Raw genomic sequence first — 24,542 nt, forward strand, 5'->3', positions numbered from 1 at the left:
GCATTATATCACCAAGCTTGGTTTAACCATGACAATTCCCTAGAATCAAGGTTGGTTCAAGCTAGCAATTCCAAGGCTTGGAATGACCTAGATATCATATATTGAATCAAGCTTGGTTCAAGCTAGGAATTCCAAAGCTTGGTATCCTAAGCTGATCCAAGCTTGGACCCATCGTCCAAGCTTGGATTTCCCCACCTGGGATGGTGGTGAAAACATAGGGTAAATATATGAATGACTATTAGTGTGCCATTGTAAGTTAATGCCGCCCACTATTTCAACTGAAAATTTTCATTGAATGCCCTTGACACTTTTACACAACCCATATTTATATTCTTAAATGCTTCTAATCTTGATGGTTTTTGTTCATTTTTAGCAGGCAACCATATAATTAGGAAAATAATGACTCTGGAATGTTGACTATGGCCTGCATTTCTTAATTCAAATTTGAGTATAATAACTTCAATAACTTCTCAATGCTAGTAGCGGGGAAAAAATAAGAGGAGGTCACTTTCGAGGATTGCTGCACGTATTTATACATGAAATACCATTCATTGAAGTAAAAATCTGACTTGCGAAATTTTTTTTAAGATACCCCGTCCTAAAATATACTCATTATCGATATCAACGAATATCATTAATAATTGGCAGAGGTAATTATCAACTGGATTTGGAAAAAAATTAATTTAACGTGCTAGCCCAGTCTTCATATTGAGTCGACTTAATGTAATCGCTTATTTGTTGAATTGGCATATGAAGTTTCACTGTAATTTCGAATAACGACAAATCGTATATATTTACGAAATTTCCATTTAACTCTAAAACATATTGGAATTTCGGAAAGGATCCAGTTCACCAAATGTATACACAGCAAAAAAACTATTTGTTTCTCTAACAGTTCTGAGCGTAATTTATGATTATAAAACCGTAAACTCTCTTTGCGAGTTGGTATTTTACAACCACTGGTATTAAAATGACCACGACATGCATCTATTCGCTAAGAAGCTTCTTGTTTCAGAACCGAAAATTGAAAAGAAATTGAACAGAAATTTGTGAAAATTATATTATATTTTATATAATTATATAATATATTATATTTGACATTTACTTTTTCTTCTACGCTTAATCTTTTTTTTACATTCAATTTCGTTTTGATTGTTTATTTTACAAGGACTGAAGATAAAAGTTAAAAAGAGCTTGTAAGTTCCACGAATGTAGAGATTTCAAGTCGCGGTGCTCAAAATTCGCAAGCAAGTTTGCGAAAAAATAAATATATTGTTTTTTGATGCAACAAAGCAAAAAAGGAACTTGTTCGTAATATTTTTTCAAATTCTTCAAATATTTAAGACGAGAACTAAAAGCTGCATTTAGAGACACCAAATGTCTTCCTTCGATACTAGAATATTTAACTTTCAGAACTCTTTCAGACTTTCAGAACTCAAGTTGATGTGGACAAAAATAGAGATTGAATTCATTGAAAATTTGGTGGATTTATTGACCTGATAATGATAAGTTTTAAGTTAGTTGTACACATCTCATAATGAGATGGGTAACTTCTCATCCGTTCGAAAAACTCTGCGAAACTTAAAGCCGTAGTTTCTCGCATATTTTTTATCAACTGTTATTACGAAAACATGGGACAACATCCCTATCGAGATAATTATTAATAGGATCAATATTATAAGTAATTTTTTTTTTATCCTAGATCTTTACATACTAAATAATCTGACCGAAAATTATGTGTAATTTACCAATAAAATTATGAATTAAAAAATCGAAAATTTCAATTAGGAACTTGGCCTGCAATGGACTATTTGGAACTAATCTTCTTTTCCAGTCTTCTTTTCCAGACTTATGTTTCATTTATATTTATTCACACTTGGTTAAAAATTATCATATGTCAGGTCGATGGTAGTATAAGTGCTTATTCATATTGATCATTCCATCAGGGATGATTTACATAACTCCTTTCCTAACTTAAAGACAATTAAAAACAGCAGCAGAAAACGTAGGGCTATCCGTAGTTGTTAAACAAAGAATTTCATAAACTCGTCCAATACAAGGAGAAAAATGTTTGGTAAAATGTGTTTTAACGGTGTCCTACTATGGAAATGACGTAAAAAATATAACGTTTTACAGTTTGTTACGATTTGATGACTCACAGGCAGGAATGCCAAGCTCGAACAACCGGTCCAAGCTTGACTCAACCTAGACTTGCCTAGGCTTTGGTAACCAAGCTTGGGCCATATTTCAGCCAATGGTTAAGCCAGGCTTCCACCAATGCTGAAAGTCGAGTTTTGATTACCAGGCGCGGGCCGGAAATGGGCCAAGACTGGCTACCAATAGTTGGTTAGCGAGGGGTGGCCAGCCTTCGCCCCAGCTTGGTGGGCAATGAGTAGCTGACATTGACAGATGTTCATGGGATGACAATTCCTGGTCCGCGCTCGGTTTGCCCTTTTTCGACCAAGCATCCGGTAGGACGATCTTTATCCAATATTGGACTGACCATAGGAGCCAAGGCTGAAGGCCCTCCATTGGACAAAGACTGACTCAACGACTGGCTGGAGGGTGATCCACACTCGTCTGGCAATGCTCAGTAAATCAGGGGGAAGGAGGCGTAAAGAGAAAAACTCCGGGGGGGGGGGGGGCAACGGATGACTAATAACAGTTGCAAGAATAATGATTAATAATAACGGTAATGAAAATAACGGCAGTAATTATAGCTAAGATTCAGTTCGCTACGGTAACTAAACATTGTTATTTTTGGTTCATTGCCGATACGTGGACGGGGGGGGGGGGTACATTTGAATTAATCAAATACCGAGATAATCGATAACTATTGAGATCGAAGTTAATAGGGATTATATTTTGAAACTTTCTGGAGTCTATATATCGATGATTTAGGTTGATTAGGGTCGTCGGTTCGATCCCCGGTTAGGGTAATATTTTAGGTTAACAAATTAGCGATTCGCGTTGGAAAATAAGTTAGGAGTGAGGATTAGACAGTAATCATTTGCAGAAATGCTTAAATGAACATTACTTTATTTTTTCATTAATTTAAATAAATAAATATGAGTCATGGCTAAGGCCTGGCGACCAAGCTCAAGTTTGGTGGCCAAGGAAGGCCCGCACGTTATCATGTCAGGGCTCAACCAGGCTTGGGCCAGCCTTGGATGCCAAGCTCGAGCCTTGTCTAGCCGGGGTTGGGCCGCCCATCACCCAAGCTTGGGCCACCCATCACCCAAGCTTGGGCCAATTGTCAATTCCTACATGGGACGCTTACGAAGTTTTAAGGTTGTTGTATCGCGATAGTTTTAGCAAAAAGTTTATCCGCTGTAAAATGGGCCAGTTTAAAACACAATCTTTACACAGTATATAAGCGCACTTGATTGGTTGCATTGTGCAGCGGTAGTTAAAGCACATCTATATATATTGTCCATATTAACTATTTCCAATTATATAAATTGATGGATTTTCGCTAATTATATTGCGTAAACCAAATGGTAAATCGATTTGATGTTTTCTCCTCATTCCCTCCCACGATATATATTCCACGTTTTTTTTTTATTTCGAAAACTCTCGAGCCGTTGATATTTTAAACATTCCAATCGGTGAAACTCTATTTAAACAGGGGTTAAATCACTTAGTTTCCAAAATTTATACCTCAAGTTCAAAAATGTCATCCGCATACTGAAAGGGCTCATTTAATAGTTAATTATTTACTATTCATCATAAAATTTTTCATGAAAACTGTAACAAAAAAATTTTACGATACAACAACCTTAGGGTGGTGCGAAAATTTATCTGCGTTTTTTTAAACTTTTCAAAAGAATCACAATACTTTACGAATTTTAGCACCGAAATGAAGTACAAATTACGTGACGCTAAGGAAAAATAGTAATTTTTGATTTCTTTCTTTCTAATTTGTAGCAAAAAATCCTGAAAGGCGAGTACATTTCCACAAGTACAAAAACTCGCAGTAAAATTGGTCAGATATTTCACCACCTCAATCCTTTAATTGAAAAAAATTGAGAGGATTAGTTCTTTTATTTTTTACAATTTCTATTCTCTAATAAAGCGATATGAGATGTTGACAAGTATTTTATTTATAGTTTGGATGATCCACGATCTCATGAACGTAAACCGCTACGACTATGAGTAAGTAGTGGTTTTCGCAAGGGAATGTCCCGCGATGCGATTTCACGCTGGATTTGCCTAAGATCTCCGTTAAGGAGCCCTTCGAAACCCTTACCTTGGCTCCTTTCCATTCGAAAACCGCATGCGGACGTCTTTCATCCGACTCTCTTCGTCTAGACCCCTCTACATTTCATCCCTCTTATACCTATCCGTGATGGGACAGATTACGCATCGTCTACACGTCTTTCAACATTTTTTTTGTTTTATCCTTCAATTGAATCTGAAATTTTTTTTCTCTACAATATGCTATATAATTGTAACTTGTTCATCAATAAAGCAGTTCATTTTCTGGGCAGGTGATACATATATTTGGCTAAATTTGATTCATACCTCGCTTTGGAAAACCATTCATTCTTCCTCACGGCCTCAGGTTGTCTACGGTTTGAACGTCAAGCTAGCGCGTGGGCATGGATAAATGCTCTTCTAAGGCTGGACTTAAAAATAACTATTTTCCCTTGCGTTTATTAAGATATATTTTAGGATGCTAATAGATAAATCATTCAAGTGAATCGAAAAATGATATACTATGCCAGAGTGGCGTACATTATTTCACAACTTTGAAAAGTATAAAAAATTTCGCTACCCAGAACAATTAATTCTCAAATATCTGAATTAAGCTTCTTAACCAAGATATTTACTCTCCCCTCCCTAAAAAAACTATACCCTCACCATCTTCACTTTGGGTGGGTAATTTTAATCTTCCGAGCCGAGGCAGGGTTAGGTGCCTACACACCCTCGTATACTCCCTCCAGATTAGTGTTACGATTTCGAGGCAGGATCAAAACTCATTTTCTGCTATTTATATAAATATACATCACTAATGGTATACATGTTATCACGTTTATCCATGGTGGTATAGGGACTTTACCGGTTTTTCTTATAGGCTAGATAAATTCCACGGATTCTCATTGAATGATGCAACGTTACGTTGAAAAAAAAATTGGCTAAGGATATGTAGGTGATATATCTTTTAGACATTATTCCCAAAATTAAAAGGATATTCAGGAGTGTATCGAGAATCTGTTCAAAAAGGTTCGCTCTTTCGGCATGATTGGAATGAGATATTCAATTGAAGGGAATCAAATAGCATGCCGGACTACGTCAAAACCAAACGAATGATTGTGTCCAAATAGTGTAGCCGTCCGATGAGTGATATGAAAAAAAGTTGAATATAAACCTGTTCCCCTTTGGATAAATCAATATGGAGAGAGGAATTATGTCTTCACTATTTTCAATATATAAATATTTCAAATCTTAACTCAACGACACTTGAAACAGCCGAAGTTTTTTAACTTAAAATATTCCCCGCGTCTACCTATGATTGGCTTTGCACTCGGAACTCTTCGCATACTAACCCTATTATCTAATCACTAGAGTATCGTACGATTCATGTAGTTAGAAATGAAAATTATCGTCATTGTGCCATTGACTGTAGCTTACTGACCTCTGGCCCTCGATGCTTGGCCAAGGCATTTAGTACCTGGACTGGGTACTGAATCAGACAATCTTAAATAAATTCCTTATTCATTGATATTATACCACAGCACCTCACCCTGACACTATCAGTGACCGAAGCACAATGCGTAATATTGTGTAATATGTCCTCCTGTAGATATTGAATATTTTTCACTCACTTACCGTGTCAACGGACTTTCATCTAATGTAATTCACTGACAAGTTTTTAACGATTGCCCTTATCTTTAAGATCGCTCATTGGGGTAAAACGTAATAATAGGGCTTTTAATCGTATTCATTTGGGTACTTTTTTTTACCATTTTAATCATTATATACTCGATGTGCAAAATGTCAAAATATGCAGTTTATAAATTTCAATTCGATTTTTTTTGTGCAATTTGGGAGCACTCAGTTTTTCTCGTCATGCCTACTCTAATAATGACTAGAGAGACATCATTTGTTGAGTAGAACCATATTTTTTTTTAAATATGAGTTTTTGTTCATTGCTAAAGTATGGATAGTTCATACTTGAACATTAATTTAGAAAAGGAAGGAGTAACTCGAAAATAAATTGTCCGATTTTTTAATATTTCGTAACCAACAAAGACCGTGGTAATGACTACAGAGCGATCAAGACATTTATCTTGAAGAGATAAATGGACTAGCTATTAAGTATTGACTAAAAATTGAAATATTAATGCTTGATTCTTCAACAATTGGCATAGTCATCTTTTTTTTCGGCAACTTCACCGGAACTGTCAAATATCTAATGATTATTTAATGAATGAGCGTAAATATTCTCCAAAAAATTTAATTCAAAGTTCTGTAAGTGCCGATTTTGGTATTTAGAATGAGTGAAGAGTCTGTTTTCCCGAAATTGTTCTGTAACTACTATCAAAAAGTGTAGTTACTATTATCCGTTCCGATTAAGTGTATACCGCGATAAAAAAAAATCGAAGAACCCGTTAATCTCTGTAACGGCATATGTTGAATGGGACTCTTGATTCATGCCATAAATTTTGGATAGGAATAAAACATATGAAATCGCCCCATCGATTCATGAGAGAGACGTGTGAGGCTGAGAGTGTTTGGTCAATATAAAATATTGAGAAATACCTCAATTAGTTCCAATCATACAGATCAAAATGAAGTCCCAAAAAACGACATTCAATAAATATTAATATTTTACAGACTCTATGGGTAAACCAACTTTAATTAATCCCGACGAATGGAGCGCAATACGTCTACATTCGTGGAAAAAATTTAAAAATGTCTTAAGGTCCTACAATGAAAATGCAAAAAAAAATCTTTCAATCCCTACATACATGCATGCATCGACACATTGTATAAATTGCATATTTAGATTTTCTTGTACCAGATCTCATTTCTTTTACACAATCGTTCCGATATTTAATTTTCGACAATTGTGAACTTTTCATTCTGCAAAAAAAGTCAAATCTTCATTCCCTTTAAAAATATACAGTTAGTATTAATGACATATATAAAACACAACTCGGCAAGATTTAACAATCACTCCAAGCTAATAATTTGCGCGTATCTTTCGTTGCCGTCGCCCTCCTTCTCTCCTTAAGACTATAGTATCCAAGTGAGGTGCGTTGGTTACGCTTTTAATCAAAATCTGAGAAAAGGCATTAAAAGACAAGCAAAGGCGCATGGAGATACTCATGAGTGGAGTCGGAGGGGGTAGATTTTGCAGGTCGGTATATCTTGAGGCGAAATAGAGTAGCTGTCAAGCAGGAGATAACGTTCCCCCTTTGGTGTATTTAACTGTTGCATCTTCATTCAATCTTTACCGGTTTTTTTCCGTTCTAATAACTTTATCAATATAATTTTATCATTTTCTTAAAAATACTTTCTCAGAAATTTAAAAAATGAGTACTTAAGACCCATTGGAAAAGACGGCAGTGCACAATGTATTAGTCGCAATGCACAGAGGACGAAAGAGGTAGAAGAGCAAATGAACGCCTAGGCAATATGGTGTGAGAAATAAATCGCTACATATTAGTTAATGAAAATCGTTGCAGATGACCTTCATAATTAAAATATCCACTGACAACTGATTTTTCATTTTTATTTTTAAAAAATGCTGCATATAATTATAAATCGTATAGAATCAGAAGTATGTATTGCAATATTTAAAGTAAAGGAAAATAAGTAAGGACCATCTTAGTCAAAACCGATGACTACGTACACAACGTCTAATGTCTTCTAATCCCTCGGTGTATGCGAACGTCTTCGGGCTAATCTTGTTAGCCTAGGCTGAGATAAAAGCCGTATGGCTGACCCTGTAGACCTGCAGAGTTTGAATCCCTTAAAATGAGGTCTTTAGACTTGCTCAATATGGGTGTGGAAAAAAAAGGTATGAGGTGTATTTGTTTGCACTGTTCGCGTCATTATTATAGACAGTATGGCCTGAGAGAAAAAGTAATTTGATTAATGCCCCAGAATAAACTTCAATAATGCAAACGGGCGAGTCATCCAAGCTGAAGCTTCAATAAACTACAGGTAGTCTGCCGTTAGATTATCATCCATGGTGGAATAGATGAAGCAAATTTGGGGAATAGGACACTATTTTCCTGCCCCTTACCACTTCCGTGGAATGCGCACGAAAATTAAAACATAACATTTCTTTTTCCTCTCAATTTGATGCTTTATGCTATATTGCTAATTTCATTATTAACTTATTACATATAGCAATATTATGCTGATATTTTTACATTTCCAAGAATCAATACTTTGCTTTGGATACATAATTAATATAATATCAATCCTGTCCTGTGATGGACTTAACTTGTTTTACCAAACAAAAAGGTGTTTTTTATTTGATTTCTCTCTTGAATTCAAAGGTACGATGTAGAAAAAAAAGTTTTTTTTCAATACTGAAATCTAGCGACGAGAGTCATTGGAAAACAACAGCAATTCCAAGAACAATATCCCGGAGAGTGTTTACTCGAAGTCTTAACATGATAAGAAAGTGGGGGAAGCCCTCGCGCTGTGGGAACCAAAACATGAGAGGTAAGCAAGGTAGGAGAGGACCTTTATCAGGATGATACTCTATTTAAAACCGATGCATGTATGTTGAATGGTCGTAACGTTAAAGACTAGGAATGTTGTATCACTGAACGATTTTGGTCAGTGGCCATTGTCCTTTTCCGGTTAGTGATGGTCATCCAATTACTTAAGCGTTCTCTGCGAATAGAATCCAGGCACCGGATGTCTAAGGTACTAATAAGTATTTTCAATTTTTACGCTCAGAGGGCTACACAATACGGTTTCAACCGCACTAACTTACTTTAACGGCGCAGGCACTTTACAGTACTGTAATTGATAACATCGTTGTATTATAGGGATAACATAATCTACACTGTCCAATAAAATACAAATCATCATTAATGTAACATTATGAAGTAACAGAGATATGCGAATTGAATTGAAATTCAATGCGTTATATTTATACTGTGATGTACATATATATTGAGCAATTACTAGCTTATGTTTTCGACCAATAGTCGTTAGGCAGGCAATCCGTTATGACACTAATCATGAAAAAAAGTATAAAAAATCTAGTGAATTCGGTCCACTCAGACGAATGATTGTATGGATACGATCTAACTGATCAGTGAAAAAATCGGTGGCACCGAGAACCCTGAATCAGTTTTTCGCCGGGAGTTTCTTCTGGAAAATTCGGGGAGGGAAGTGGGATGACATTGTAAATGACAAGGCTAAACATGTATTATATTTCATTTATTATTCATATTGATTAATTCATTCTGGGAATGTTTACAATATATATAATATAATATAACATAATAATTTTAAATTAATTTTTTGGGAAGATAAAAACTTTCAGAATTTGAAAAAACTTTATAAATTATTTCTGCATACCCTGAGGTAAGAGCATGCAATTCTAACATACTCCATTCGTAGCAGCAATGAAAATCAATGACCCTATATGGATCGTAATGTTTGTCAAAAGTAATTTTGTTGAGTTTTGTCGTTATGAGAAAAATCTCATCCTCTGTTTCATAACAGCACATATAAACTTCATGAAATATTGGTCCATCACGGGCCCGAATCATGATAATACTCTCTCTTTTAATGATTAATTGTCCTCTCTTAATCCATTTTAATGTTTTGATACTTTCAATACAAAATTTACTCGTAAAAGTCGAGATCGGGCCATCATACACATTTTCAAATGACTGTGGACCTAAACTGAATTCAAAATATGAATTATTATTCATAAAGAATCTATGGTTTAATCGTAATTGGCGCCTAACAGCTACTGTGTGTACAGGATTTTTTTCACTAATCGCTGAACGTGTCGCTTGTTTGCCTTCTTGATGCTTACTCTCATAACGAATAGCCGATACATTTCATAAAGGACCATTATTTTTGATCGCACGAGAATAATGAACGCATATGTGATGTTTTGGTTTTAAATTTCCCGGGAATAGTTTTGAATGTGAAGACAAATAATCAGTGATTTCCATGTCTAATTCTTCAGGAGTATGTTCAGTCATTCGATTGCTTGTGCAGATTTCTGTAATTCTTTTCAGAGAGAGAAGTAGATGCCAGACATCATTATTGAGTGGTGCTTTGTGTCCGATCATTAGAGGTAGATTTGTTAACAAACACAAAATTTCGGAGGCACTCATTATAATACATAAATTTTTCAAATGATCTTTCGAAATTTCTACAGGTCGGTTTTTTTCGTTTATATCATAGGGGAATCGGCAGATGATTGTATTGAGTTGAATGGGAGTGAAAAAGTTTTGAGAAATTAAGTAATTGATAATTAATGCCAAATCGTATCTAAGTACACCTTCCAATAAATCGTGGGCAACATCAACCGTCTGATTAGTAATTACATGATAATTGGACAATTTATTGAAAACACATTCTTCTTTGATTCCGGTTACATTAGGTGAATTTAGCTCGACTTCAGTAGCATAATTTTGTTCAGTTCTCAAAGAACAACTTGATTCGTGAACAATGCTATTTATTTCTTTATAATTTATATGGCAGAATCTGCAAAAATGATTCGAGGAAAACGATTCCTGGAAACCTAAAATTGAATTCAGTCCGAAATTATCGCCAAGGACGAGAGCCAAACAGAAATAAATTTGAACAGTTCCAGAAGGAATTTTAATGTTTATTCCGTTGTCTTCTAAAAACTTTAATTCTTCGATAGCCTTCGAAAAAATCATCTCATTACCAATCATGGCTCTGTCTAGTGTATTGAAAAGCATAAAAACGAATATGTTTTCTATTTTTGAACGAAATTCTTCCGGTAAAGAAGCAATGGATAGGTCTACTGCACCTATTTTGTTCACGCCTCTATGCGAGTCTAGAGCATTGTTAGGTTCATAATCGTCGAAATAGAGAAATAACGGTAAAGCGATTTTTTCACCGAATAATGCTTTTTTTCTTTTCCACAATTGTCCTTGCGCAAAATTTTGTATCATCATATTAGATGTACTCTCTAAATATCTCAAATAGTTGGTTGTTTTATCAAAAACTCCATCCATTTCAAACAATTTCATAAAGACTTGCCGTATAGAGATAAATTCTAATTTTGCAGGTATTGTTGTATAGATAATGGTATCAATTCGTCATTTAAATTCTCGCCTCTGACCAATTACGATACTTTTCGGCGGTATAAACTTCTCCGTTTTCTCGTACCGACTAAAACGACGATGTTCAGTTCACATTTCATCAAGTAATGAAGCTGACTCCCGCACAATTTTTTTAGTGCAGAAACTTCAGAAAACTGAGGGGTTGATTTGGATTCACTATCAATTTGCTTCTTTGCGTTACTTAACATGGCCTTGATTAAATCAAAGAATTCATTAATAATTTCGTCGATTCTTATTCTTGAAATCGTTACAGAATCATATAATTTTGCAGTGAATTGAATTATATTTTGTCGAATGAGATCATTGTAATCTTTGTTACCCTCAATGTCTTGAAATTTAGAGTTACTGTCGCTTTCAATTCGCGTGGTTGCAGTATTACTTCAAGAAAGCAAAAATTCTTCTTCATCATCGCCTTTTGTATCTTCATGAAAGGAAGAAGTCAATACGGCTGGTACTTCAGTGGGGTGAAAATTGTAATTAATTTCAATGGAATCATTCTCGAGCGTATCATTAGAGCATAAGACCTCATCCATACAAGATGATATGCAATCATTGTTAAATTTTGGCATAACATTTTACATCTCGTATGTCTGTGTCGTGCAAACGATCGGAAAAGTGAAAAGGTTCTGTTGCACCAGTTTTCGGAACAACGGCGGCGACAGTAGCCACGCAGGCGGTGTGTGACTCCGGCGATCACCCAAGCTAAGCAACGCTCAGTTGGGTTAGTACTTGGATGGGTGCCCGCTTAGTCACACCCATCGGCGTGTAGACTGCCGCCGTCAGGCACGGGTGCGGAGAGCTGGTGTGTTCACCGAGTCAGTGTGACTGATGAACACAGCAGAATCCCCGCAGTACCGGCCGGCTGCGCTACTGAGGTTTTACATGGTTTCCCTCAGTACACGCCAAATGGGCGCAGACAGAAAGTCGGCCCATACTACCGCAAAAATAATGAGAGGATAGTAGGAGAGGCTAATGAGAGGATAGTAGGAGAGGCTGAAAGGCTAAGACGAAGGGGCGCCTATCAAACCATGGTAACAATGGTAATAGGAAAAGGAAAAAAAATGTGTTTTCGGAACAACGGAAGACTTCCTCACCACTATGCATATCTCTGATATGTTTTAATAATAATGAATTATCACCGAAGTGACTTTCACAAATGGAACAAAACATTTTGAGACTCGAGATAAGATTAATAATAGAAAAATGTTAGTATTAACGCAATAGAAAATCACTGGAAGAACTATTTAAACTAACATGAATAAACAGAAGGCTCTTACGAAGCGCCTCCGTGACAATTTTCTTTGATTATGGATCGAATCTCACCAATTAATGCATTTAGTACTGTAGCTGGTTTGTCTTTCTTCTCAAAAATATCAAAGTATGCCTGTTGCAAGAAAAGCCACAATGATCGGGAATTTGGCGGATATTCACAGAGTGCTGCATAGCATATTTTCAATGTTACATCACATGCTGCTATGACTGATGGCACTTCGTACAGAACATCTTCTAGAATTACATACGAAGCTTCCACATTTGTTAATGGACCAATGAGAATGGGTATTGGCTGGTGTTGGAGACAATGTTGAGCTGTATGGCTTTTTCCTGCTGCCAATATCGCCTCCAAATCCACTGCACTCTGGAAAAATTCAGGAGCACAATTAAATATTGAAACAAAAAATGAATGGCACGGATAAAGAACTGGATTATTTAAAAAACAGCATTTCTCCATAAGACTCAGGTCTAGTAATCGTTCATTGAGAAAAAATGAATTTCAATATTCAATGGATTATTCCAATGGCGCGAGTATCTGCACTTTTTCGTAGGAGCTAATCATTATTATTTATCCAACGCTTAGGTTAGTGTTAACTCAAATGTACCTATGGGATAGGTAAAAACAAATTCTTTGGGAACGCTATAAAAAAAATTATCGCCTGAATATAATTTATTCTGAGAATAAATTTTATCTTCTGATTCATTTTGATAACCGACTTCAGTGCAATCAGGTTTCGCAAAGAAATTTATATAAATATGATGAGATAAAAAATAATATAATTGAATGATTTTCAAAAAATGAATGAAATTATATGTGAATCGCCTTTTGTTCTTTTAAAAATATAAAAAAATCTCACCTGAAGATGGACGAAGAAAGAGGTTCTGCTTTCTTGAATTGAGAGACGTCTTGGAGGTTGAGCGACAGATGTAACCTGAGCTATTTTTGAATTTTGTTCACTAGTAAGAGAATTTTGAAACTTTCTTTTTCGTCCTCCACTAGTATGCCTATCACTTGGAATTAAATAAGGCAGCAAATGGAAAAAGATTGCAATGTGACATTCTGTAGAAATAAATTTAACATTTATTAAGTGAATATCAAAACTAATGCAGCAGCAAAGTATTAATATCATTCAAGTTGAATTTGCAATTTTTTTTATTGCATGATTATGTCCACTTGGACTTTTTTTACATGGGATAATGATGCACAAAAAAGTTGTGTGTGCTGTATTTCTAGAAACACTGCCTTCGAGCATAACCATACAATTTTATATTCAACTTGCATCGTTTGGCCACTTTCCTACTAGATTGATTTTAAATAAATTGAACGAAACATCTTTCATACTTACTTGGTGGTAAGTAAAAGATTCTTCTCAAGTAAAAGATGATCACTTGCATGAGCAATTCCAGCAGCGTTTAATCGAATCAACAAATGATCTGTTGTTTTAAGCCAATGACTTTTCAACTTGGACCCAGCGTTTGGATACAATCGTACAAAATCAGCTTCAAACTGTGTAATAAAACAAGACAGCTCATAATACTGCCGGTTACAAAAAAAGTCGTCACAATTCTATAATAAAACCATTGAAATTTTTACTTTAATATTACCAAATCCACACCTTTATCCACATTGAGACATGCAAATTTTTGTAGGTAGTTTGCAATCGAAAGTTTGTTTTTAATCAAATCATTTCGACGTGCATCAAACGTATCATTCCATAACCCTTGTATTTCACACCACGGGTCCAGTTTCGCTCGCAGAAGCTCCAATTTCTGAGCGACAGGGACTGAGGAATAAATGAAAAATGAGGTGATTTCCTAACAATTTTTTCCTTCTCATTCATACCCCCCCACATTACTCATTACTTACCACAAATAATATCAACAACTTCCGTAGAGTTTCTGGACACTAAGGTGCCATTTTTGGGCATCGAGTCTCTGACATGACCATAGTGGAAATATAACTTTCCACTTGCATTGATATTACAACCATCAACTGTACGAAAAGGTGAATAATAAGTCAGTGGATTTTCATGGGGGAATGTAGCTGATATCTTATGAGATACGTCGATGAACCATTGCGTTTCGAGTCTGAAATAGGAGATGAATCAATGAGAAATATTTAGGTTACACTATTAAAAATAATGAGGCAAAAAACGGTTCCATGCATTAAATTACATAAAATCCAGCTGTGGTTCAGTTTGACGTCTTTTGAGAAATTTTTTAACCTCAACCCGAAAAATTGTGCGTACGATACGGCAACGCAAGACGTTTTTTAAAAGAATTTCTTTGTCATAGTATTGAACAGCGCTCTGTCCTTCTCTGTCGAGTTCCAGCAAATCTCTGAGTACCTGAAGATATGATCTATGAATGATTCGAAAAAACATTTTGTCAGGATTTTCAAATGGACCTTATTATGTTACGGAATTTTTACCCCTGGTCGTGTATTCCTTTCATCACCAACATTTTGTCCCTGACAAATATTTGACTGTTCACAAAGCTCATTTCTATTAATCAAAGGCTGTCTAAATTGGCTTATAATATGGGGGGAGGAAACTGTGGGAAGAGGAACTGAGCTCGATGAAAGGCGAATTGGTAAGGAAGAGTTGTCATCGTTGAATGATTGTGCGTGCGAACCTTCACCAGAGATTAAGTGAGGAGTAGGTAGGGAAATGATCGGCTCTACAAGAGGAGCATTTTCAACAAGCTGCGAGGGAAAATCATTTCGAAAATTAAAAGGCATTGCAAGGAATGACGACATAGAAGGATCAAGCGGTATTAATGATGAGAGACTTATACCAAATGTTGTTCAGATCCATTCCCACAATTATTAGGTTCCGTCCACAATCGATACGAATCACTCTCATCTAAATTTTCTAAATTTGTAGTGCTATGATAGGCTACACCATTCAAATTGCATGTAGATGACTGCGTATACAAAACTTCTCCATTTTTAAACTATAATCATTTCCGAAAATTACATAAATTGATCAAATTAATTCTGATTAAGGGTAGGCATGTTTAATTTAATGAAATTTGAGCATGTATTCATTAGGAAAATTTCGCAGAATTTTATGTGGACTGTTATTTTTTTCTTTACCATTAAGAGCCAGACATAACCATCATAACAAGAAGAGATCTTCAGAGACTTCAAGGATTGAAAAAATGCAGGAACAGCTAGATATCCTGACAAAACTTGACACGAGTCATGTTTTACTCTATCAGTCAAAAGGCTGAATCGTTTACTTATCTCAATTCTGCGCACGACAATTAAAATTCAGATGCCACACGACTCCGTTTGGATAATGTGAGATTGAAATATTTTTCTTTTCCACTCACAATCAGTATTTTTTTCCTTCACCCCATTATTCATTTCCCCTCAATTACGGAATTAGAGGGAGATGAGGAAAATGACAGCGGAGTAAGCGATATTCCCTCCCTTCCAACAAATGATGAAAAATCTCCCAAGCCTTAATCGTCAGGTATTCCAACAATCCCCCTTGAAGATTCTGCAGTCGGAGAAACTGTGCTGAAAGTTGTAAGGGTGGATTTAATACACTCCAAATTCAAAAAGGCGAAATACCATCCAGAACTGCTAAAAACTCGGTCAAACTGGGCTCAAGAAGGTTTACCCGAGAAAAAGAAAAAAGAGATTTTTGACGTGTATAATCGTTCATGTGAATTATCCGTGAAAGCTCCAAAAATTTGGAGATTATTCCTCTGTTCTCCGAGGTTCCAAAAAAGGTCAATATTTTGTGAATACAGAAAATAGTGTAACAAAATTTGTCTGGCTTCCCCAGGTGCTGCAGTATCTTTGATTCTAGACCTCTCAGAGGAGGGCCTCGATGAAGATCATTCCACAGATTTGATACATTTGATGCAGGGCAGATCCACTGTCCTGACGTTTTTCTACTCAAGGGTAGAGTATTTTCTTCCGATGAACTCAATCAATTTCAACATGAAAACAAACAACTGTTGGCATTAGAAGCCATTGAAGAGTGTATACATGAAGAAGTTGAATTTATCTCATCGTATTTCCTTAAACCAAAACTTGATGAAACCAATCGATTAATTTTTTATTTTAAAGCTTTGAGTGAGTTCATTTTTTCCCCATTTCAAGTTGGAAGACATTAAAGTCGCCATAATTCTTCTTCCATCATGCGATTTCCTGGGTTCCATAGACCTCAAAGACGCGTACTCTCTAGTATCTAGTCATGAACAACATAAAAAATTGCTTCCATTAGAATTTTGTGGATAACTCACTCAATTGTCATGTTTACCATTTGGATTGACCACCAATCCTTAAGTCTTTACCAAAATAAGGAAGCCCATAGTTAATGAATTGAGCCTGAAAGGGATGTTACTGCTCATTTATTTAGATGAATTTTTCCTATTCTAAAAAGGACACGCTTGACACAATCGATTATCTCGAAAATCTCGAAACCAGGAAACGACGCTTCCTTATTGGTCCGCCGAAACTGGCGCGGTATTACAAAGTCGCAAATTTTTTAGAGAAATGAAAATGAAAAATGAAGCTAAACGTCTATGTGAAAAGAATATGAAAGAGAATATAAAAATCTTGAAAAAACTAGTTTTCATAATTGTCCGGTAATAGAAAACTATTTTTCAGCACGAACTGTGGCAAGGCGAATCGTCTCTGAAGAATAATTAAAAAACATAACCACTGATATGAAAATAATCTGTATTTTTTCTTAACATGGAGTTGTAAAATATAAGTTGGATGAGAAACTCGCAAATAGAAAAAAATGTATCTATTCACGATTAACTCTTTTTAGGAACTGAACTTTCGGGAAGTAAGGAAATTTGAAAAGGAAATTCTGCGAGGGGTCGGAATAAGTGAAACGAAACGTAATTGGTTACGTACAGATTGGAAATGCAATTTGACTGGAGGAATTTTTGCGGAGGGAAATAAGGTAGGAGGTACTTAGAGTATGGGAAATGAGGCCCAAAGGGTCTGATCAATTGATGGGTCATGAAAGGCGAAAGACGACTGGGTCTTGGGGACTATTTGGTTTTTGTGAGGGATCGCAAATGACGGATTGAGGAAAGTTCATGTGGAGGATTAAGCCAGCCATAAAGGCATCCCGGTATAAAGAAAATGAAAGTGGAGGATGGTTAAAGGATAAAAATCTATACATTTGGTCACCAAATGTGAGCCATAAAAAGCAAAAATTTACTTTTAGCCTGTCTTCATTTTTATGACTGGACTGATAAAGGTGTTAGGGGAAAATGCAGGAATTTGGGGAGGAGAGGACGGAAAAATTGTAATGGGGGCAAGTCCGACGGGGAGATTCCCAAAGATTGTGAGATTTACCTATTTACATATTACATTTCACGTCGGAACAATAATAAACTTCAAAAAAAGTTCGTTGGTTGCTAATCAAACATGTGAATATCTCGGTTCCATTATCAGTTCACGGGGTTATTCTCTTAAGTTATCTGAAAAAAAGAAAAAACAAATATTAGAGAAGTCTAAAAGTGGTTTGAAAAAAGCAAATAGTTATGCAATTAATCATTTTGCTTCATTCTTGGGAATTTTCACAGCAGCCTACCCCGCTGTTGTGTATAGTTTTATTCACTGTAAGGGACTTGAATGACAAAAATTCCTAATGCTTAAATTTGATGGTGGAAACTATGAAGGAAAAATGCTTATAAATAGAAATATGATAGAAAATTTGCACTGGGGGAAGAAAATGCAACCATTGGTTCAATTCCAATACGTGAACAGAAATTTGCCATTGAAATATTCTCGCATTCGTCCTTTTCATGCTGGGGTTGTCATGGTAATAATGGCAGTGCCCATGAGTTCTGGAACAATAAAGAGAAGAAAAAACACATTAATCACTTTGAGTTGCTAGCTGCGTTTTTTGCACTACAATGTTTCGTATTAAACTTATTCAACTGTGAAATATTGTTGCGCGTAGATAGCACTACTGCAATAGAATATGTGAAAAGATCTACAGGGGTTCATTTCCCTCATTTGAGTAAGCTATCGAGAAAAATCTAGGGCTGGTGCGAAGAGAGAGCATTGTGGGTAAAACCTTCCTGTGGACGGCATCCTGCCTCACTAATGCAGACACAGAAAGGGAACTTTCACAATCCTATTTGAAACAAATGGAAGAAAAATTCGAGCCCTTTACAGTAGACTCATTTACATCAAGTTTAAACTATAAAGGTGAGAGATTTTAGTTTCGGTTCCCTGATCCTCCAGCCGAATTAGTGGATGCATTCACAGTGTTCTGGGAAAGTGAAAGAGTTTACCCTTTTCTTCCTTTCGCACTCATTCTTCGTACTTTAAGGAAAATTGTCAATGATACAACAACAGGGGTGCTGGTGGTACCATTGTGGCCCACACAAGCGTGGCACCCCGTATTTTCATCACTCTTTATGCACAAACATCTATTAATATCCTCTGACAGGAACGAGAACCACCCATTAGCATCTCACCTCTCATTGATGGTAGGAATGTTATCCGGTCAGCATATTTGAAAAACGAATCAACGAATCAATCGATGACTCTGTTGAAGGACTAATCACTTCCATTGCAATTTCAACCCTTAAACAGTACAAATCCTAACGAAAACTTTACTGGAATTACACACTGTAAGGTGGTATTTTACCAGTTACTGGTACTCGACCGTTTCGCGATTTTAGAGACTTCCACCAGACGGGAAGTCACCTTCAATGGCGAGAGTTTTGAGAAGAGAGGATAACATACGTTTGATTGTATTTTGTTTTATTATGAATTATGCGCCTCCGCGTTCCATTCTGAGGACATCGACGAGGATCCCTGGACGCCGAGAGATGTCATCGAACTCCTAATTTCCGATGATAACTGGATTTTCGATGTGGCCGATAATGGAGCCACAATCCAGCTATCAATTACCACGGAAGTGACGTATCACCAGAGCACGAGGTTTCGCAAATAATGGAAAAATAGGAATAAGTTAATCAGGAGAGTTACTATTCTCTCATGGGTAGTAATTAACGCACGAATAATGTTGCAATTTTAGGGATGCGCTGAGAATTTAGTCTCGCTAATTCAACACAATTGATGATTGTGAAGCATCGCGAAATTTAATAGCGCATGCGTTTTGAATATAATGTTTGTGTCGCGCATGCCCGAATACTTGGGACTGGTGGATAAATAGATTATCCCCACCTAGTTCATGATGCCGTAGCGTTACCCACCTGTTGCGAATTTTCACGTGTCTCGAAAAATCACTTCCCGTGTGGTGGAGAAAGTGAGCGGATCTAATTAATAATTGTGAGATCCAAGGACGCTATTGTAATAAATCGGAAATAAGGACGCCATTACAAGTTCATCATTTAGCAAAAATTGTGAGAACTTTGAGGAGATTTTGGAAGTCGTGGGTGAGCGTGGTGGCCTAATTATTTTATTGTGATTTATCTAATTTTTTTTTAGTGGGCAGAGATTCAGCTTAATTATTTGGTGTTGCGTACACCCGAGTCCTTTAGGACTATTAGCTGATTATTCTATTAGTGAATCTCTGACCACTCTCTTCAGCGAATTTTGACTCTCTCTCTCATTCATATTTATTAGTGGATTTCATTTTGTTAATTTTGATTAATTAATATTTTTTTTTTCGAGTTTCGCGACTTGGTATGATAGAGTTGTGTCGCGAAATTCAGTGACTCTCGCCGTTGAATTTTATTTTAATTTCAGTTAATTTCAAAGTCTCGTGACTTCTCGAACATTTGTCTCTTATATTGTATTTATTTTGTGTAGTTTTGCTTGTCCGAAGTCACGTAGACCGATCGATTCTCACGTTACTGTTTCGAGTCATTGAATTTACTTGACTATTTCTGATAAAATATTTCCGATAAAATTTTCTTGACTTTTCTGACTAGTGACTGTTGAGTTTTGTGACTCAGTTGTTTTTCAATACTTTAATATTTATTTTGACTTATGTGACTGTTTTACTATTATTTATTTATTTTTTTTTATTTATTAGACTTCAGAAAATCTTCATTTAATAGTAATTTGACGATAGTGACCAATTTAAAATTATATAGAGTGCACAGTTACGAGTGGTCGATTTAAGGGAATTTTATTTTATATAATTTTTTTTATGTATCGAGACTGATTTTTTTTATTAAATATTGTTCTCCCCGACAATTCTTATTTTATTTATTTTTTTTGCTGAAGATCCCAGTTGCATCCCCTTTCAGCTTCCGATTTTCTAAATCTCTACGTGTTGAGCTACTGGAGCAATTGAGGCTGAGAGCGGAGAAGGATTTCGATACGGCAGTCATTCCGTTAAAAATTGACCTGGCGCCTAATTTTTCGGATTTTTTTTTTGGGGGTGTTTTGGTGCCAGAGGGCGGGCTAATGGACGGAGCGTTCCGTGAACCTCCGAAAATTACGTTGCAACACATACTAACAAATTAGATATCTTCAATGCAAGGACGTCAGATATAATCGATTTTCTCCATTTTAGATTCAAAAATGGTGGAAAATATAGTACACTAAAGCCGTGTCGCGCAGCTATTTCCCTAATCTCAGGTCATGATATCAATAGAGAGGACTTACTCGAAAAAATCCCAGCAAACCAAAGAACTCTGCAACGTGGAATATTAGCCCAGTATTGAATTATTTAGAACAACTCCAACCCCTTAACTAGTTGAAATCACGAGATGCAGCCGAGAATGTGGCAACTCTTCTACCTCTAACAACAGATCAAAGGTTGTAGACATTATCATTAATCAATATTGATAATATTGTTACATTTGGCATTGGTAGAAGTATAAACATCAAATTGATATTGATATAATCAGACGTGCTGCTGGTTGGGCGTCTAGGTCTCAAACCTTTTTACAATTCTATAACAGACCTATACAGTCCCCCAACGACCAATTCGCACGAACAATCTTAGAGCAATCATGTGATATATTTATTACTAACATCCATTTTTTTAATTATGAAATAGGTATAATACCTATTTCATAAGTTTCAAGCTAACTAAAAAATTTAAACAGCATTATAACGAATGTGGTGCAAATTATTACACAGTTCAAGGCAATAGGATTATCGTCATCGGAATCGAGACCTGTAATTTAATTGAATGAGCAAACGAGCTCGCCGAAGGCGAATGATTCGATTTCATTGGAAAAATGTAATGCACCATAACGACAGCACCTCACATCCATTTCATCAATATAATGCTCTTCATCACTAACAACTTTTGGCTTTCGCTTTTCGCGGCTATTCTTATAGTACAGGCGTCAGAGGCGGAAAGCGACAATATTGATCGAACAATTCCTACAAAAGTTTGTATTGTTTTTATCGATAGTTTTAGTGCTAAGTAATACAAAGCTAAAGAATTCCCCGTGAAATAACCTGCAGTCCTCTTGTCGACCTTTTTGAACGGCAAAGCGGGGGAGGAGAAACGTGTGCAGAATTCTCATCGAGAGGTAATATAGTGACAGTTCAGCAACCAAGAATCGACACATTCATCTTTTCAAGTCTCCAGCGGAAGGATAACAAACATAAATTCTTAGATCAAATTGTCTCCATTCACGTTTCGAGTAGGAAAAAGTATATGAAGGAGAAATCTGTCGCTGCCGAATGTGAATGCGCTCGAGCGATCAAGCACAAGTGCATACCGATTGTCACAAATAAACAGATTCGACTTCAAACACAAGTATTTGATTTGTGGAAAAGATGCGTCTGATAAATATATAAAAAATAATAACCCGGTGTGCATTGTCAGTACACTTGACTTCAAGATAAAACTTGAAGCCACTGGAGCAGGCAGAAAGGCTGAATGCGAGGCAGAAGTGATCCAGCGACTTGTTTGTATGATTGATCTGGTTGTAGCCGAAGGTGAAGAATGTTTAAAGAAAGAGAATGTTTGAATAAAGCATGGTGGTATGTAGTATTGAGTTTTCCAAATAATTATTCGACCATTCCATCTGATTTCTGTCTGAAATGATTTAAATAATATTTACAAGTGATTGTTGCATGGTGAAGTACCAAACGCGGGAGCGGTTCGCCTATGTTGGGGCAAAACACATGTTGGGGAGTGCGTAACATATTGGCCCTATCCTACCCTATGCTTGCGGCTGTGGATCCTACACTGTCCCGTATATACTCTCCTATCGAACATAAGAGTGACATGGGAAACCACAGAAAAAAGTATGTTGGTATAGGCGGTTACTCTATTAGCAACCCTCCGCTCATCGGTGCCTGTTGAAAAATTCGATCCAACAGGAATCGAACCTACAACTTTCAGAACACTACGCTCGCACCTACCCACTGAGCTACCGACCTCGAATTGAAAATCTCGTCTTGTCGAAAATTTCGAGTTATTTTTCGTCGCATCATTTCACGACGTCCTTTAACTTTTAATGTTCGCGGGAACAATAAAATTTACAAACAGCATCCACCCACTCACTCCAATACACTTTTTTATCCAGCAGAGAAAGACAGCATATGAGTCTTCAAATCGAATCTTGATTTCATTTGATCGTTTTTTAATTGACAGTGATTTCGAGTCTCAAGATGGATGGAATCTAACTTTTCTCTTCATTCAATTACGTGATCTGAGATATTGTCGAAATTGTTATGAGGAGGGATTCTACGAACCAAATCTATTAGGTTTCTCAACTCGTGACCCATCGCGAACATGGCTGGTCAAAACGTAGTGGTGTCATGGTCGGAGGAACGATAGGACAATAGAAGAAAAGGAGTCCCTTTTTCTCATTCTATCTGACTGAAATTGACATGCGTCACTAAATAATCGCGCAAGTTCCTATTGAGTCATACCACCAAACCATTCGACTGGGAATGAAGGAGAGTTGTTCTTGTTCTATGGATTCCTAGAGATTTCATGGTTTCTTGGAACAAGGATGATTCAAAATTTTTGCCTTAACCTGAGTCGATTTCTAAAGGAATATCGATTCGAACGATTACGTTGCGAATTAAAGCTTCCACTACAGTTTGGGTTTGATGGTTTGTAGATGGATATAGTTTCTGGTCATCTCGAGAAATAATCGGTAATTAGGACAATGAGTGATTTCCAGAAGAGGACTTGGGAAATATCGACTGCGAGTCTCTCGAATGGGAAATCAACATTGCAAATATGAAGAACACCTTTGATTCTGAGGTGCGAGGACCTATTTTGGAACTCGATAAATGACTCGCATGAATGTTGCCGGACGTTACATAGGCCGAAAAGAAGTATTTGGATTGCCGTAATTCTTTTCTAAAAACGAAGGTGGTTTTCTGTTTATCTTCTGGACCCATTTTCGAAGCAATACGAGAGAACCATGAAAATCCTTAAGATGAATCGAGGAGATCATTAATGATAAAGAGGTAGTGGCATGACGTTCTTTTTGGTACATTTATTTAAATGCCCATAGTCTGCGTAAAAAAGGAGCGAGCGATTCTCAGATTCTGGTATTGTAGTTGGAATAAAACTGTTAAATGAATTTTCATGTCTGAGATTGCCGACCGGACGTCTTCTTGGATGTCAAATTGTAGTCCAGTAGTCTGTGCACCGAGGAATGTTTGGTTCCTCAACCAGTGAGAGTCTTTCACGTTAAATACCCTCAAGTTGGACATATTCATTCGAAAATTTCGAAAATTTAATCACAATTCTTTTTATTTGGAGGTCTCGCGGACGATAAAATTAATATAAATATTGCGACCGCTTCAGACACATCTAGTACAGAATAAATATTTGCTATTTGTTGATAATCTTTTTATTAAAAGCATCTAAGTGGTGTAACGTGACATTTCCGTATGGGGGTTGAAAATGCCCGTCACCTTCGCCCTACTTCCCCAAAGCCTAACCAAACCTGCTAAAATTAAATCAAATGGGCGCCAGGTAATTTTTAGCCGGAATCACCAAACCGGAAAACCACTAAAACTAACTCAACTAATTTCGATTGTCTCTATTACTCATCGTAAACTCAAAA

The 24,542-nt window shown here is 36.4% G+C and overlaps 2 protein-coding genes across 2 annotated transcripts in view; one reads left to right on the forward strand and one right to left on the reverse strand.

Moving 5' to 3' along the window:
• dve (SATB1_N and homeodomain domain-containing protein dve) overlaps window positions 1-24,542 on the forward strand; it is a 343,172-nt gene that overhangs the window by 191,265 nt on the left and 127,365 nt on the right. The window lies entirely within an intron of this gene.
• On the reverse strand, window positions 12,531-14,552 carry LOC105265994 (uncharacterized). Its single transcript, XM_011303858.1, has 5 exons — window positions 14,449-14,552; window positions 14,198-14,365; window positions 13,928-14,088; window positions 13,439-13,641; window positions 12,531-12,945 (listed from the first exon to the last, which is right to left on the reverse strand). Exons 3-5 carry the CDS (start codon window positions 13,974-13,976, stop codon window positions 12,583-12,585), a joined length of 615 nt encoding a protein of 204 aa, XP_011302160.1. The 5' UTR covers window positions 13,977-14,088; window positions 14,198-14,365; window positions 14,449-14,552; the 3' UTR covers window positions 12,531-12,582.

The sequence above is a fragment of the Fopius arisanus genome, unplaced genomic scaffold (genome assembly GCF_000806365.1).
Source record: "Fopius arisanus strain USDA-PBARC FA_bdor unplaced genomic scaffold, ASM80636v1 scaffold00034, whole genome shotgun sequence".
Classification (NCBI taxonomy): Eukaryota; Metazoa; Arthropoda; class Insecta; order Hymenoptera; family Braconidae; genus Fopius; species Fopius arisanus.

Excerpts from the sequence above, each read along its gene's own strand:
- LOC105265994 (XM_011303858.1), bottom strand. The coding sequence starts at position 13,976 with ATGCAAGTGATCATCTTTTACTTGAGAAGAATCTTTTACTTACCACCA. Across the intron at positions 13,642-13,927 it reads AATCTTTTACTTACCACCAA|AATGTCACATTGCAATCTTT; the intron begins GTAAGTATGAAA and ends TTATTTCTACAG. Across the intron at positions 12,946-13,438 it reads CTTTCTTCGTCCATCTTCAG|AGTGCAGTGGATTTGGAGGC; the intron begins GTGAGATTTTTT and ends GAATTTTTCCAG.